The sequence below is a fragment of the Homarus americanus genome, unplaced genomic scaffold (genome assembly GCF_018991925.1).
Source record: "Homarus americanus isolate GMGI-L3 unplaced genomic scaffold, GMGI_Hamer_2.0 scaffold39675, whole genome shotgun sequence".
Classification (NCBI taxonomy): domain Eukaryota; kingdom Metazoa; phylum Arthropoda; class Malacostraca; order Decapoda; family Nephropidae; genus Homarus; species Homarus americanus.
In genome coordinates this window covers 12730581-12746666 of record NW_024736071.1, presented here as the reverse complement: position 1 = coordinate 12746666, position 16086 = coordinate 12730581, and the positions used below count along the sequence as shown (strand labels likewise).

The 16086-nt window shown below is 44.6% G+C and overlaps 1 protein-coding gene across 1 annotated transcript in view; it reads left to right on the top strand.

Moving 5' to 3' along the window:
* Positions 1–525: 525 nt before the first annotated feature.
* LOC121871709 (mucin-2-like) overlaps positions 526–16086 on the top strand; it is a 15924-nt gene continuing 363 nt past the window's right edge. The window contains exons 1-2 of the mRNA XM_042374121.1: positions 526–1435; positions 16025–16086. The exon at positions 16025–16086 is cut by the window's right edge and continues 363 nt beyond it. Coding sequence (XP_042230055.1) covers positions 526–1435; positions 16025–16086 — 972 coding nt within the window. The remainder of the gene's footprint in view (positions 1436–16024) is intronic.

Sequence of the window (16086 nt, the reverse complement as noted above, 5' to 3'; positions counted from 1 at the left end):
CCACGGCACTGGCACCTACCTCTTTCCAACCCATGACACTGGCACCCTCCACCCTCCAACCTACGCGCACTAGCACTCTCCACCCTCCAACCCACGGCTATGAAACCCCTCACCCTCCATCCCACTACACTGATCCCCTCCCTCTTCTAACCCATGGCACTGGCAACCTTTTTCCTTCAACCCATGGCACTGGTGACTGGACCCCTCCTCCCTTTGCAACCCACGGCACTTTCACTCGGGAGACTGCCACACTCCTCCCTCCATAACAGTGGTGCTCTACTCCCTCCTCCCCACCATACTGGCACCCTCCTCCAACTCTGTGACATTGGCAATCCTCCCCCACTTCCGCGACAGACAGCACCCTTCACCATCTGTTACATGGAACTGGCACCTTCCACCTTCCATCCTCCACCCGACGACTCTGGCACCTTTCTGGCACCCACCATCCACTGACAACTCACCCTCCACCCGACGACTCTGGCACCACTCCACCTGACGACTCTGGCACCATCCACCCTGCACCCGATGACTCTGGCACCTTCCACCCTGCACCGACTGGCACCTTCCCCCTCAATTTTACCTTCCACCCCCACCCGACAACTCATGCACATTCCACCCGGACAACTCATGCACTTCCACCCCACCCGACGACTCTGGCACCCCACCCCACCCGACGACTCTGGCACCTTCCACTTCTGGCATGACTCTGGCACCTTCCAACCGACGACTCCCACCCCCACCCGACGACTCTGGCACCTTCCACACCTGACAATCATGGCACCTTCCACCCCCCACCCGACGACTCTGGCACCTTCCACCCCCACCCGACGACTCTGGCACCTTTCCACCCCCACCACGATTCTGGCACCTTCCACCCTCCACCCGACGACTCTGGCACCTTCCACCCCCACCCGGCACTCTGGCACCTTCCACCCCCCACCCGACTCACGACACCTTTCTGGACGACTCTGGCACCTCCACCCGACGACCCGACGAGACTCTCTGACACCTGACGACTCTGGCACCTCCACCCGACGACTTGACTCTGGCACCCTCCACCCGACGACTCTGGCACCCTCCACGACTCTGGCACCTCCACCCGACGACTCTGGCCCTCACCTCCAATTCGACGACTCCACCCGACGACTCTGCACTCCTGACGACTCTGGCACCTCCTCCACGACGACTCTGGCACCTTCCACCCGACGACTCTGGCACCTTCCACCTCCACCCGACGACTCTGGCACCTTCACCCCCCCACCGACTCTGGCACCTTCCACCCTCCACCCGACGACTCTGGCATCATCTACCTCTCAACCTTGTCACCCTGAACCCCACATCACTGGCTCCCTCCAACCTTCTCCATATAACACACTTTTTTCTCCCCCCCTCCCCCCATCCTGTGGCCCTGGCCACCGCATCGCCACGCTCTATCGTGCGTCTTCAACACCCTCCTGCCTCAGTGCCGTGACACTTGCCAACAACCAGCCCACTCTTTCTCTCCCCCTTTTTGACCTCCCTCTCTTCTCCATCGCTCTCCTCTTCCCATTCTCCTCCGCGCCTCCTTATGCAAGCGTTTTCCTTCTAGTGGCACTTTTCCTGGTGACAATTCCCTCCCGATGGCTCTCTTTTCGTGGTGGCACTCTCATATTGTCGTCACGTATGTCCTCATGTCACTATTGTCCTGGTGGCACTTGCCTCTTTGTGGTACTTTTAACCTCGTGGCACTCTCGATATCATTGTCCACGATGCTTTCTCCTGATAACACTTCCTGATGGCGCTCCTGACGACACTTCATGATGGTGCCCAACTTGTGATAATTTTAATAATAGCATTGTGGCGATGAAATTTTTAGTGGCACTATCTTGTTACTGGCACTCCTGTTGTTAATATTTTAGTAGCACTCTTGATGTCAGTCTTATGATAGCACTCCTTAATGGCAGTCTCGGTGGTACTCTCCTAGTGGGTGAGATTATCCGCGTCTTGTTGACACACTAAGGCACATTAACCGGATGGTAATACTTTTGTGACTCTTTTACGGGACTCTTGGTGGCACGCTTGACAATATTTTGGCAGTGCCCCCTCTGTGTCATTAAGGGGGGGGGGGGAATGTCTTTTTCTTGGTAGCTTTGTGGAGAGCTGGACCGGGTTTAGGACAGTCCAGCAGGTATGATGCTTACCTCTGGTATTATAGTCAGTCAGTGATACAGGTACGACCACTGACTATTTCTGAATTATCTAATTATATAAACCCATGTAATTACATAATACATATGAATTAATTCAGGAATATTAGCTAAGTTACAGTTGTAGTATTTAGTTAGATAACGATACGCCTCGATATTTTTGTTAAATTATAGCTTTAAAAATACTTTATTACATCTTATTACATTATTCAATAAATGATAGTATATGTACTGACGTAAACACAAGTACAAATGCTACTTTTGCTTTCACTATTCATACCGCCGCCACCGCCACAGAATTAAAAACAAATAATGAGAGTTCACAATCATTTGTGCATTATTATCATCACCCATAGGAGTGGTTAGGTGATTAATGACTGTGGAATGACTTGTTGATTACTGACATTGTGTGTGTATTTGTGTTGTGTATATATGTTGTGTGTAGGCCTTCACAGGGTACGCGAGGTACACAGGGTACGCGAGGTTAGGTTTGGTTAGGTAGGTTAGATTAGGTTATGTTAGATTGGGTTAGGTTAGATTGATTAGGTTAGATTGATTAGGTTAGATTAGGTAAGGTAAGGTTAGGTTAGGTTAGGTTAGGTTAGGTTTCGCACTAATGTGAAAAATTATACAGAGGGGTATCGAGATATGCGTCATGAGGCCGTGTTGAACAGATTAAGACGCACGGGGCCACCACTGTTGATTACGGTCTCGGCGGTGTACCACAAGGATGATAATTATCACTTCACCGCCGTCACCAGGTTAGGGGTTGGCTCATCTTTCTCTTATAAACACTTTTTTCTCTCATATGAATTACAGTGTGTTGTGTTTGTGTGTTCTGTTTGTGTGTTCCTTATTCATTTCCACAGTTCCACTCATTACCAGTTATCCCTTGGTATATACCAGTGATATTGGAAGCATAATGTGTTGTCTAATGGTAGACCCTGCTGCCATATGGCATCACGAAAATTGTGACAAGTCCCAGGTTGCTGGTCTGACTTTCTGCCTCATTTACACACAATTGCAGGGTGTCAATTGTTTCTCTTACTATTGACAACACAACATACATATATTGTTTCTCACTTTTTATTTTTGTTTTCATTTTTGTATTTAATTATGGTTTTTTGTTATTATTAAATTGTTATTATTATCACTATTATTTTATTTTATTTTCAAATTTGTATTTTTAATTATAAATCTTATTTATTATTATTATTATTATTATTATTATTATTATTATTGTTATTATTGTTATTATTGTTATTATTATTTTTATTATTTTTTATTATTTTTATTTTTATTTTTATTTTTATTTTTATTTTTATTTTTACTTTTCGCCCCCAGGCCCCGATGTGGGTCAGTGACATGTGCCCGTGTGGGCTAATCCCGAAAAATAAAAAATAAAAAAATTATATATATATATATATATATAATATATATATATATATATATATATATATATATATATATATATATATATATATATATATATATATATATATATATATATATATATATATATATATCCATCCATCAATGTCGGTTACATACATACCCGTCATCTACTCATTAACGGTTTCATGTGTGTGTTTTGAACCCATTCCGTATTACTTGAAACAAAAACATTGTAAATACTTCTTGTCATCCGAACGTTTTAAAAATACTGTACTGTTAAAACGTTTGATGGCGGGGAAAGGTTTTGTGTTTCGTGAGAAGAAGAAAAACATTTAATTTGCTCTCTTGTCAGTGCTTGGTAGTATATTGTTTTTTTATTTTATTTTATTTTGTAATTTTTGTTTTGTTGGGGGTTAAAGCATTTAATTAAGTTACACTGGAATCTCCAATAATGGCACTTGTTGGGGAGGGGACGGGGGAAGGGTGTGTGTGTGTAGGGTACAGGTGAGGGTAGGAAAGGGGAAGGTAAATGAAGGTGGGAATGGGAGCAGGAAGAGGGGACAGGGTGTGACATTCAAGAAGAGGGGGAGTGGGGGTGTCAGTGATGAAGAGGGGATGATATTAAGGGACAGGGGGAGTGGGGTGACATTAAAGAGAAAGGGGAAGTGGGGGGGATATTGAGGGAGAGGAAGTGGAGGTGACATTGAGGGAGAGGGGGAGCAGGGTGTGTCATTGGAGGAGAGGAGTGAGGTGTCATTGAAGGATAGGGGGAGAGACGGGGTATCGAAGAGGAAGGGAAATATATATTAAGTATATAAATGAATAAGTATATATACCAAAATTATTCAGCTCGGTCAAAGATGCTAGACGCTGCAGCTAATCCGTCTTGTTGTCTGTGTTGTTATTAATTGCTCTCCGGATTCATAAATAATATATAAAATCCTCTTTAAATTATATCACATCGTTCGTGACGAGGCTTCCTCTACTCTGTGATGCCTTATCGTAACATGGCTGGTTACCCTGTGTTGTTGGTGGCACCCGTGACCTGGCACTGACAGTCTGGCACTCAAGTGGCTCTTTCAAGTAATGACCTAACCTGACTCAAGGGTCTAGCCTGTCGGAGGGGAGAGGCAAGGGGAGTTGCTGGGGTCAAGATTGAGGAGGAAAATTGGAGGTGGTGGGGTAAGGATTTGTAGGGGGGTGGGAGGTGGGGGAGAGTTTAGTAAGGATTTGTGGGGGGAGGGGTTGTAGGAGTAGGGGGAGAGGGTGGTTGAGGGTTGTTGTGGGTGGTGGGGAGAAAGGAGTTTTTTACATTGATGGGGAGAAGTTGGTGTGGTTAAGATAGAGAATAAGGATGGTGGGGGGGGATGGGGATTAATTGACGTGGGAGATTAATAGGATTAGGTGATGTGCTTCATATAGTAAGGATTAGACTAAAACTCTTATCAATAAATATCCTCATCCTAATTTTAAATGGGATATATATATATATACATACTACTACATATCTCTACATATTATACAATGAGATATTCGTTTCATTCATTTCGTGAGGTATTATGTACTTATCGGAAGTTCAATAAAAGTATTATAGTTATGTATTTGCGTGAGTTAACTAAGTATTTTTCGTTGTAGTCGTTTTGTATCCGTGTGTGTGTTTGGTTGTGTTAAAATTTAGAAAGCCCTTAATGACAGCCGAATTTAGAACCTAACTGAGACCACCCTAGATTAATTTAACCTACTGAGACCATATTAGCTTAATTTAGAACCTAACTGTTATAGTCAGTTAACTATAGGTTCTGTCGAAGTTAACTCGGTTGGTACATTATATTATATTGGGTTAGAGTAGCGAAACCCAATTGTCTGTTTCTCCTTTTATTGAGGAACTGCTGTTGATACAATTCCAGAGTGTAAATCAACCGTAACTTAATCACTGTAGCTATGTGTGTTAAGAGAAGGACGAGGACTATGTAAATAGACCGTTTAATCACGTCCTTCTTGTGTGAGGGATTGAGTCGTTATCTATGAGTAGTGACCCATCGAGGGGGAACGGAATAGGCACGTCGTCCTCCCTCGAGGGAAGACGGAACCATCCACGATGGCTCTCAAATAACGTCTTCCTCTAGTCAAGGATACCAAACTACTGCCCGCTTCAGGTGGCCAGGGAGCCGGCTACATAATGCCTTAACTCAGCATAATATGACACAGCTTCCCGTGGGCACACCTTATCACGTTCTCCGAACATGTCACCTCATAGCTAGTGGAAAGTTACTGGGGATGACTCAGTATATAAATCAAATGTAATTAGCCCATTTATATAATCTTTCTGTTTATGAAACATGAGCCATTACATCACTGAGACCATCCTAGATTAATTTAACCTAACTTGGACCATATTAGCTTAATTTAACCTAACTGAGACCATACTAGATTAATTTAACCTGAGACCATACTAGATTAATTTAACCTAACAGACCGCACTAGATTAATTTAACCTTACTTGAGACCACCCTAGACTAACTTAACCTAACTGAGACCACCCTCACCCTAGTCTAAATTAAAGTAAACCATTTTGAGTAAAACAAACTTAACTTAACCTAAACCATCAGTTAACTTAATCTAACCTAACATAGATGAATTTAACCTGGCTATGAACAGTACAACCTAACCTAACCTAACCTAAAGTAAAACAAACAAAAAATACGATAGAACTTTCTGTACGTATCATACTTTAATATGTTCATGAAAATAAAAATACATGCAATATTCTCTCTCTCTCTCTCTCTCTCTCTCTCTCTTCACCCGAGTCGGGAGAAAAGAGCAGCGCATTATTGCAATAAAATATACCCCTCCTAAAACTCGCATTTCACCATAATCTCCACAAATCAGAGGGAACGGGAGCGACTAGAGTGGTGCCGGGGGAAATTAGGACCTATGTTTATGCAGCGTTAAGGCCAAATTACCTGCGGGAGTAGCGGGGAAGATAAGTCACTCATCACTCCCCGGCATGAAATTAAAAAAGGAGAGGGAGAGAGAAGGACGTATGTAGAGAGACTGGGGGGGGGGTGAGGGCTGGGGACTCAGAGATGTCATCCCTCCCCCCAGACACTCAACTGGGGAGGTCTTCATTACTGTACTGGTCCCGTTCATTCACCAACTTGTGGTATTTATTTATTTATTTCGCTTTCGTTGCGTCGGTCAGCTCCATGAATGACAGTTCTGCTTGACTGACTGACTCACTCACTCACTCACTCACTCACTCACTCACTCCCTCCATGACTCACTCACTTCATGGCTCACTGACTGACTGACTGACTCAGAGGTGACTCACATTACTTAAACATCATCGTACGAAGACTCTTATGATATGCACGACAACTGTGTATACATAGTTAGCTTGGATGTATTGTATGTATAATTTATGTATTGCAAAATACATGAAATTATATACAGTTGCCAGCAAAAGTTCTCCCTCAGACCTGTGTAGCAAGTTCGTAAATGTGGTGTAGGAGGACTTTAGCTGGCAACGGTACACGTCAACTGTGTATATACAGTACATGATTAGCTTGTACACGGTAACTGCATACAGTATACATAATTAACTTGATTTATTCTTGTATTATTCATGTATATTATCATACAACAGAATATACACCCGGCAACTGGTTATACTTATCAGTTTTAAGTTATCTACTGCATATATGTATAGAACACCAAGAGAACTAAACTCTCACCGTCTGTAGAATAATAGCCTAGTGTATAAAACTTTGTTCTTATTAAAGTTTATTTGACAAGATCTTACAATAGTGTATAACTTAATTTTTTAATTTACTGTATCTTGTTAGTTTGACCTTCTCAAGTCTGCTATTTTCTGGCCTAGTGTGTTCTTGTAGCTGCTTCCGAAGCGACGTTTACAAAAATGTTTTCCATCACCCCTGCACCTACTTTAGTTTTGACAAATATTGTTATAAAAAAATATCGATATCGTTATAATAAAGGTATCGTTAAAATCAATGAATATCAGCAAATATCGCTATAATCAATAAATATCACTATAATCAACAAATATCGCTATATTTAATAAATATAGTTATAATAAAAAATATCGATACAGTCTACAAATATCGGTATAATCAATAAATATTGCTATAATCGTTAATCAGCAAATGTCGCTATAGTCAACAAGTGTCGTCATACTCCTTACATACAAAGCGAAGAAAAATCAAGTGTTAAGAAATGAAAAGGAAATATTGCATCATAACCCGCAATGGAACTTTTCTTAGTGACGTCTTGTGTTGAGTGACGTCTTGTGTTGAGTGACGTTGTGTTGAAGTTATGGTGCCACACTGCCCATCAACAACGAAGGTCTTGAAGCGAGTGTTACACCACCAGCCATCAACATTCACAAATTAAAATAGATGTGATCAAGTATATCACGTGATCACCAAGTGTGTCAAGTGATCACCAAGTGTGTCATGTGATCAAGTATCACGTGATCACCAAATATACATGTGATCACTAAGTATACCACGTGATCACCAAGTATATCACGTGCTCAAGTACGGCACGTAATCAGTGAGGGTTGAGAAAGTTCCCTCAGTGTGTATCCCCGACAGCCAGTTGGTAACATGGGCCCGGTGGTCAGCGCCAAATGGATTTACTGGCCTTGTCGGCTGGTGAAACCTGATTACCGGATCTGACTGAGGTAACTTTACAGTCGAGGAAAGATGCACAACTCACTCGTCGCTGGGTGTTATTGTGTGTGTGGGGGTTGTATACTTGCGTCAGGGTGTGGACTTGGGTTTGTATACTTGCGTCAGTTTGTGGGCTTGGATTTGTATAATTGCGTCAGGTTGAGGGCTTGAGTTTGTATACTTTACGTCAGGTTGTGGCTTGGGTTGGTATACTTGGCGTCAGGTGGGCTTGGGTTTGTATATTTGCTTCAGGTGAGCTTGGGTTTGTATATTTGCGTCAGTGTGTGGGCTTGGGTTTGTATACTTGCGTCAGGTTGTAGGCTTGGGTTTGTATACTTGCGTCAGGTTGTGGACATGGGTTTGTATACTTGCGTCAGGTTGTGGACATGGGTTTTTATACTTGTCAGATTGTAAAGTTAATAGTTTTCGAATTGTATAAGTCATGATGGTGTTTTGTATGTGCGAATATATTAAAGTCTACGCGTCTTTTATTTATTTTTTTTAAGAATTCATCCAATTTCTCCTCCTCTTCCAATTTCTCCTTCTCTTCCTCATCCTTCTTCTTCCTCCTCTTCATTCTCCTTCCTCTTCTCTTTCTTTTTTAGTGTTACGGTTGGAATTTTCTGTATTGTGGATAAATATAATTGTGGTAGAGTTTTGGCGTTAGAAAGAATGATGATAACCGGACTTGTTTCCTCTAGAGGGCGTGATGTGACGGCCCCATAGAGAAAGAGATCTAAACCTTTTCCACCCGATTTTCCCCTTTACCATGTCCCGTTAAGGACACACTTCCTCCCTTCAATTCGAATAAAAGAAACAAGGGGGGGTGGGGGTATATTCCGCGTGAGGCACCGGACGGGCATACGCTTCAGACCGAGGACAGGCGCTAACACCACACCTCAAGCAGCGTTACATGTTCCCAAGTGTTACAAATTCTTATAGGAGATGTTACGATGCTGACCCAAAACAGGAAAGAGGGAAGAGTCTCCTTATTTTGAGGAAATGTATCGGATGAATTTTCCCTCTTCTCATTTGGTGTTCCATTGTATAAAATTTTCCCTTAGAATGCTGATATTTCCCCCTGGTTAAAAAACCCTGACTACAGAGAATCCTCAACACGATACTCTGAAACCTACAGTATTTACCAAGGTGGTTTAAAATTGCTTCACTGTAGCTACTTGTCCAGATTTCGTCTTCACTTTACACGACTTGACTTTATAAAGGGGATAAGTACATACAGTATATAATAATAATAATAATACACTAAAAAATAAGGTATTAACTTTAGATGTATACGCTTTATAACTGCTAAACGATAGACCGATAGACATGAAATTCTGGATGTAAGGAATTTGGCTCTCCGGTGTGGTTGTTAGGGTGGTAATGATGGTTTACCTGTATTTAATGACAATCACTAAGATATCCAGTGGTTGTTATGGTGGTATTGATGGTTTATACTCTGGTTACTAAGGGGGAAATAATTTTTCTCTCTGGTTGCTAATGCGGTAATGACATTTTACCTGGAATTACCATAGATGAAATACTTTGTCGCTTGATGACGTAACCATATTAATTTCCTGTGGCGACCTGCGGTGTAATAGTCAGCATGCTCGCCTCGCAAGCAAGTGAACCCGGGTTTGATCCCCAGGCAGGGTGCAACTATGGACAAGTTTCTTTACATTTTCCTCTGGAATTGGGAGCCTGGATGTTAATCGATTTGAGGATCGTATTCCGGGGTAATGGGTAGCCAGTGCAGTTGGCGAATTGTTAAGTCTTCTCGGAATAGTCCTTGACACTGGGTCTTGCAGCTCTTTAACTCGGGGTATGGTTGTTGTGTTGGCGACAGCTTCTACACCTTAAACGAATTCGCTTGGACAAGATAGATCTTGATAAAATCACACAGGAAAAGGGAAACATTGGAGCAGTTTAGCTTTCGTCTTTATTCAAGACATCTTCAGAGGCAACTGAATTTAAGGGACAGAAGCTTATATACAATGGGTGACCTTACATAACATTACGTCAGGTCAATAACATGGGATCCACTAATCAACACACAACCACCACCACATTTATATACAGTAAATATGTGTTGCAGGAATCTGTGTAATCCCTAAATGTTCAGGATTTTTTTGTAATAGTTGCGACCGTCTGTTGACCAAACTATATTAGTTTAGAATAGGTTAGGTGACATCATGGTCACAGCGATTACATGAAATTTTGTAAGATTTTAGGGATGACGTGAAATCCCTAGTTACACACATTCCTGTGAAATGTATACACAAAAACTTAGCCTGACACAACACCTTGTACTCTCACCCACACTGTAACACCTCCCACCCACACTGTAACACCTCTCGCCCACACTGTAACACCTCACCCACACTGTAACACCTCACCCACACTGTAGCACCTCCCACCCACACTGTACACCTCCCACCCACACTGTAACACCCCTCACCCACACTGTAGCACCTCCCACCCACACTGTAACACGTCCCACCCACACTGTAACACTTCCCACCCACACTGTAACACCTCCCACCCACACTGTAACACCTCCCACCCACACTGTAACACCTCCCACCCACACTGTAACACCTCCCACCCACACTGCACACTCCACCCACACTGTAACACCTCACACCCACACTGTAACACCTCCCACCCACACTGTCCCACCCACACTGCACCTCCCACCACACTGCACCTAGCACCTCCCACCCACACTGTAGCACCTCCCACCCACACTGTAGCACCTCCCACCCACACTGTAGCACCTCCCACCCACACTGTAGCACCTCTCACCCACACTGTGTAACACCTCTCACCCACACTGTGTAACACCTCTCACCCACACTGTAACACGTCTCACCCACACTGTGTAACACGTCTCACCCACACTGTGTATCATTTTACCTGTGGCCACAACTCCCCCTCACAGTGTAGACTGCAGTCGACCACAAGTGAAAAATGGCTACAATGTGTGTACTGAGGCGGTAAACTAGGCGGGGACTGCTGCCAGGGGGCGCTACCCGTTGTTGAGGTGATCACCATAGAAATATGAACAATAGGGGTGAGGGGAAAAGATTAGATATGTAGGGTAGGGGGAGGAAGATTAGGAGACGAGAGAAGATTAGAGGAGGAGAAGTTTAGAGGAACAGAAGATTGGAGGAAGAGAAGAAAGTGGGGGGTAGAGATTGGATGTGTAAGGTAGGTGGAGGAAGATTAGGAGACGAGAGGAGAAAATTAGAGGAGGAGAAGTTTAGAGGAACAGAAGATTGGAGGAAGAGAAGAAAGTAGGGGGGGTAGAGATTGGGTGTGTAAGGTAGGTGGAGGATGGATGATTAGGAAAAGAGAGATGATGATTTGGGAAGGAGGCGACTAGTAGAGAAGAAAATGGAGAAAATTATGTTAGAGGTAAGGAAGACACACATACACACACACACAGACACACACACACAGACACACAGACACACACACACAGACACACACACAGACACACACACACAGACACACAGACACAGACACACAGACACACACACACAGACACACACACACACAGACACACACACAGACACACACACACAAACACACAGACACACACACACAAACACACACACACAGACACACACAGACAGACACACACAGACACACACACACAGACACACACACACAGACACACACACACAGACACACACACACACACGCACGCACGCACGCACGCGCACACACGCACACACACGCACGCACACGCAAGCACGCACGCGCACACACGCACGCACGCGCACAACACACGCACGCGCACACACACACACACACACACACACACACACACACACACACACACACAGTCACACTATCGGGAGGGTATAAACGTCACCTTTTTTTAACAAGAGCAAAGATTCATGTGACCAAAAAGAAATAAAAAACTGTGTAATCTAAAACGAGAGGGAGACCGATTACCTACGAGGAGTGGCGCTATTCCTCCTGGGAGAAGTAAAGAAGATAAGCGTAAGAGGCGGTGAAGTGGGTATATTGTCGTGTTTGTCCTGGGGGGAAAAAGAGTAAAGAAGATGCCCTTGAAAGGTATGGGTGAGTGGTTTATTGTTGCTTTGTCGACCTGAGTGGGTGTTAAAAGTGGTGTGAGTGGGAGAATTAGTGGATTATTATGACGTGAGTGGGCGTGCTGTATATATTAGTCTGAGGGGTAAGGGTGTTGTGGTCTGGGAGGGATTACTCTGATTTGAGTGGGAGTGATGTGGTAGGAGAGGGAGTATTAGTATCCGAGTGAGGGCATATTAGAGTGGTCTTAGTGGGGGACGCTGTGATCTGAGAGGGAATAATGCGATCCGATTGGGCGAATATTAACAGTGGTCTCAGTGGGAGTATTTTATAACCTGAGAGGTGCAGTTGAGTGGTAGGAGCGAGTGGGAAGGAGGTAAGAATGACATTAGAGCCGTGTGTGTGTGTGTGTGGATGACAGTCTAGAATAGGTCTAATGGCAGTAGCGATAGAGAAGTCAACTAATACTATTTCTTACGGAAATAAAACGCCCCGTGGTGTAGGCTAAACGGGAGGAAATAGAGAGAGAGAGAGAGGGAGGGACACACACACACACACACACACACACACACACACACAGATTGGTGTAATTGGAACTGATTGGGAGGAGGTTCTGGCAATCACTTTTTTTAGGGGGTGGGGTAGGGTTTGTGTGTGTGGTTTTGTATAGCGGAAATATCGAGGCGGGTTTTTGGTTAGGTTATGTCAGTCTCTCTCTCTCTCTCAATCCATACATCTATCTATATAAATATTTATTTGTCTGCCTGTCTGTCTATTTTACTCAATCTATCTATCTGTGTCTATCTGTCTGTATTTTTCATTTTTTCTGTCTTAATATTTGTTCACCACCATCTTTCTCTTTCCTTCTCTCTCAGTACCGCTCTCATTCTCTTTATTTTCTCTTTCTCTTATTCCCTTCTTATCTTTTATCTCTCTCTCTCTCTCTCTCTCTCTCTCTCTCTCTCTCTCTCCAGCACAGCGACTGAGTATCAGGTAAAGTTTGCATATCTTAATCTTCCTCTAATGTCAACACCGGACCCTTGTAAGCCCCTAGAGGCAAAAAACAAACAGACAAACAAAAACTCTTAAGGTATTTTATAAAGAGTTTTGTTTTGGAAGCTGTAAGATGATTGTGTTGGGAGTTTTAGGTGGTGTGCTGGAGTGGGTGTGTGACGTGAGGGTGGTGGGTGTGTGACGTGGGAGCGCAGTGGTTGTGACGATCCCTCCCTCCTTTCACCCCCTCCCTCTTTTCACCTCCCTCTACCCCCTCCCTCCCTCCCTCCACCCCCTCCCCTCCCTCCCCCTCCCCCTCTCCACCTCCACCCCTTCCCTCCCTCTAGCCCCCTCTCCCCCCTTTTCATTTCTCCACCTCACTTTTGTCTTTCTCTGCTCCTCCTTTCTCTTCTCTCTCTACTCCTGCTCGTCTTGTCTCCCTCTTTTTCTCTTCGCTTCTTATCTTTCTTTTTCCGTATACCAGACTCCCTCCGTCCCTCCCTTCTCTCTCTTCTCACTTTCCTTATCCCTAACCCTTCTCTCTCTCTCTCTCTCTCTCTCTCTCTCTCTCTCTGTCAAAGAAGCCATTGCGTCTCGACCTCCTCTCAGGTGTGTTGACTGTGCAGATAGTCACTTGCTCACCTGTACACTCACCACTACCTTAATGACTCAGAAACATGCGCAGGTAAACTAAGGACTTCCAGTTTATTTCTCATTAAGTAAATAGAAATTGACTGATCTCAGATACTCAAAAGTCTGTAATATTTGTGAGGTAAATTTGTCGACCATCAGGTGAGATGATGACATTGAAACGGTGGGTGGGTGGGTGGGTGAGGATGATATGGTATGATGTGAGAGTTGTTTTCATTGTTTGCTTGTAGATAGTATTGTTTGAGAGAGTATTCGTATTTTTTCAACCACATACAGGTATATGTAAATAATACTATGATAGTACTAATAATCATATTAATAATATTTGTATTAACAATAGTAATGATAGCAATAATAATAAAGGTAATAGTCACAATAATACTGAAATAAAATTACGTCATAATATGTACGCACCACACACACACACACACACACACACACACACACACACACACACACACACACGCACACGCACACACACACACACGCGCGCGCGTATAAGCTGTAAGAAATAGGACCTCCCACCCCCCATCTCCTCCCCTCCTCACCTTGCTGACTTAGCTTATCATTCTGTCACAGTTTGAGGATGATTCCATTATCGTCCTGAAGAATGCCTCCTCCTCCTCCGCCATGGACGGACACAAATGTTTCCTCGGATAAATACTGTCTGGTTTTACTTTGGCTCCTCTGTAGTATTAGCCGGCGAGATGTATTTAAATCTTTCTATAAAACACTGTGGGGGGTGGATGTTTGAGAGAGAGAGAGAGAGAGAGAGAGAGAGAGAGAGAGAGAGAGAGAGAGAGAGAGAGAGAGAGAGAGAGAGAGAGAGAGAGAGAGAGAGAGAGAGGAGAGAGAGAGAGAGAGAGAGAGAGAGAGAGAGAGAGAGAGAGAGAGAGAGAGAGAGAGAGAGAGAGAGAGAGAGCTCCACCCTTCCTCCTTCCACGCTTCTCGCAACACCTCCAATAGTGGCGTTGAGTATCCCGCGCTCCAGGTAAACACACGGATGATATTACTCTTCCTACTCCCTCCCTCTCCCCAAACACCAAGCCACAACAACACCTCTGCACTTCTGCCCCCCACAACGCCAACCGCAACAAACACTCTCCTCACCCGGGAGCACCAATAACACAGATATAGCCGCCCTGGTTATGGGTATACAAGCTCATTCTCATACTACGGCTAGTGGTGAGGTGTTACTCTTGTACGACAGATTATTACTATTTGGTTATTATTTATCTTTAGTCGTTTATGTTTGTGTCATCTTCCTCAGTGTTTCCTGTTGGAGGCTGAGTTCCTTCCTTCTTCAGTAGTTTATTGAGGTCCTCTCTGTTCCACCCCCCTCCTCCCTTCTTTATCCATTATCATTTTACTCTCCAATTTGCATCATGACCAACATTCTTCCTAGTCCCTCTTAACACGATACTCCAATCTCAATCTAGGCCTCCCTCCCAACTCCCTTCCTTCCCTCCCAACTCCTCTCCTTCCTCCCAACTCCTTCTTCCTTCCTCCTCCCAACTCCTCCTCCCTCCCTCCTCTCCCAACTCCTCCTCCCTCCTCCTCCTCCTCCCTCCTCCTCCCTCCTGCCTGCCCGCCCGCCCGCCCAACTTCCTCCCTCCCAACTCCCTTCCAACTCCCTTCCCTTCCCTCTCAACTCCTTCCTCCCTCCTCAACTCCCTTCCTCCTTCCCAACTCCCTCCCAACTCCCCTCCCTCCCTCCCAACTCCCTCCCTCCTCCCAACTCCCTCCTCCCTCCCTCCCAACTCCCTCCCATCCTTCCTTCCCAATCCTCCTGCCTGCCTGCCCTCCCACCTCCCCCTCCCTCCCAACTCCTTTCCTACCTCCCTCACCCTCCCAATTCTCCCTTCCCACCTCCCTATACCTCCCAACTCCCTCCTCCCTCCCAACCTCCCACCGTCCACTCTGTCTCTCCTCGCCAGTCTTCCATCTCTAATTTATCATATCATCTCCCAGCTCCCTCTCCAAACACCATCACTACCTGTATGTTTCACCTGTATGAATATTAACACATACACTCTACCTCAGTCTTCCGAGCCTGCTCCAACCACGACCCAAATACACAGATGTCACCTCTCCTCCTCCAACGC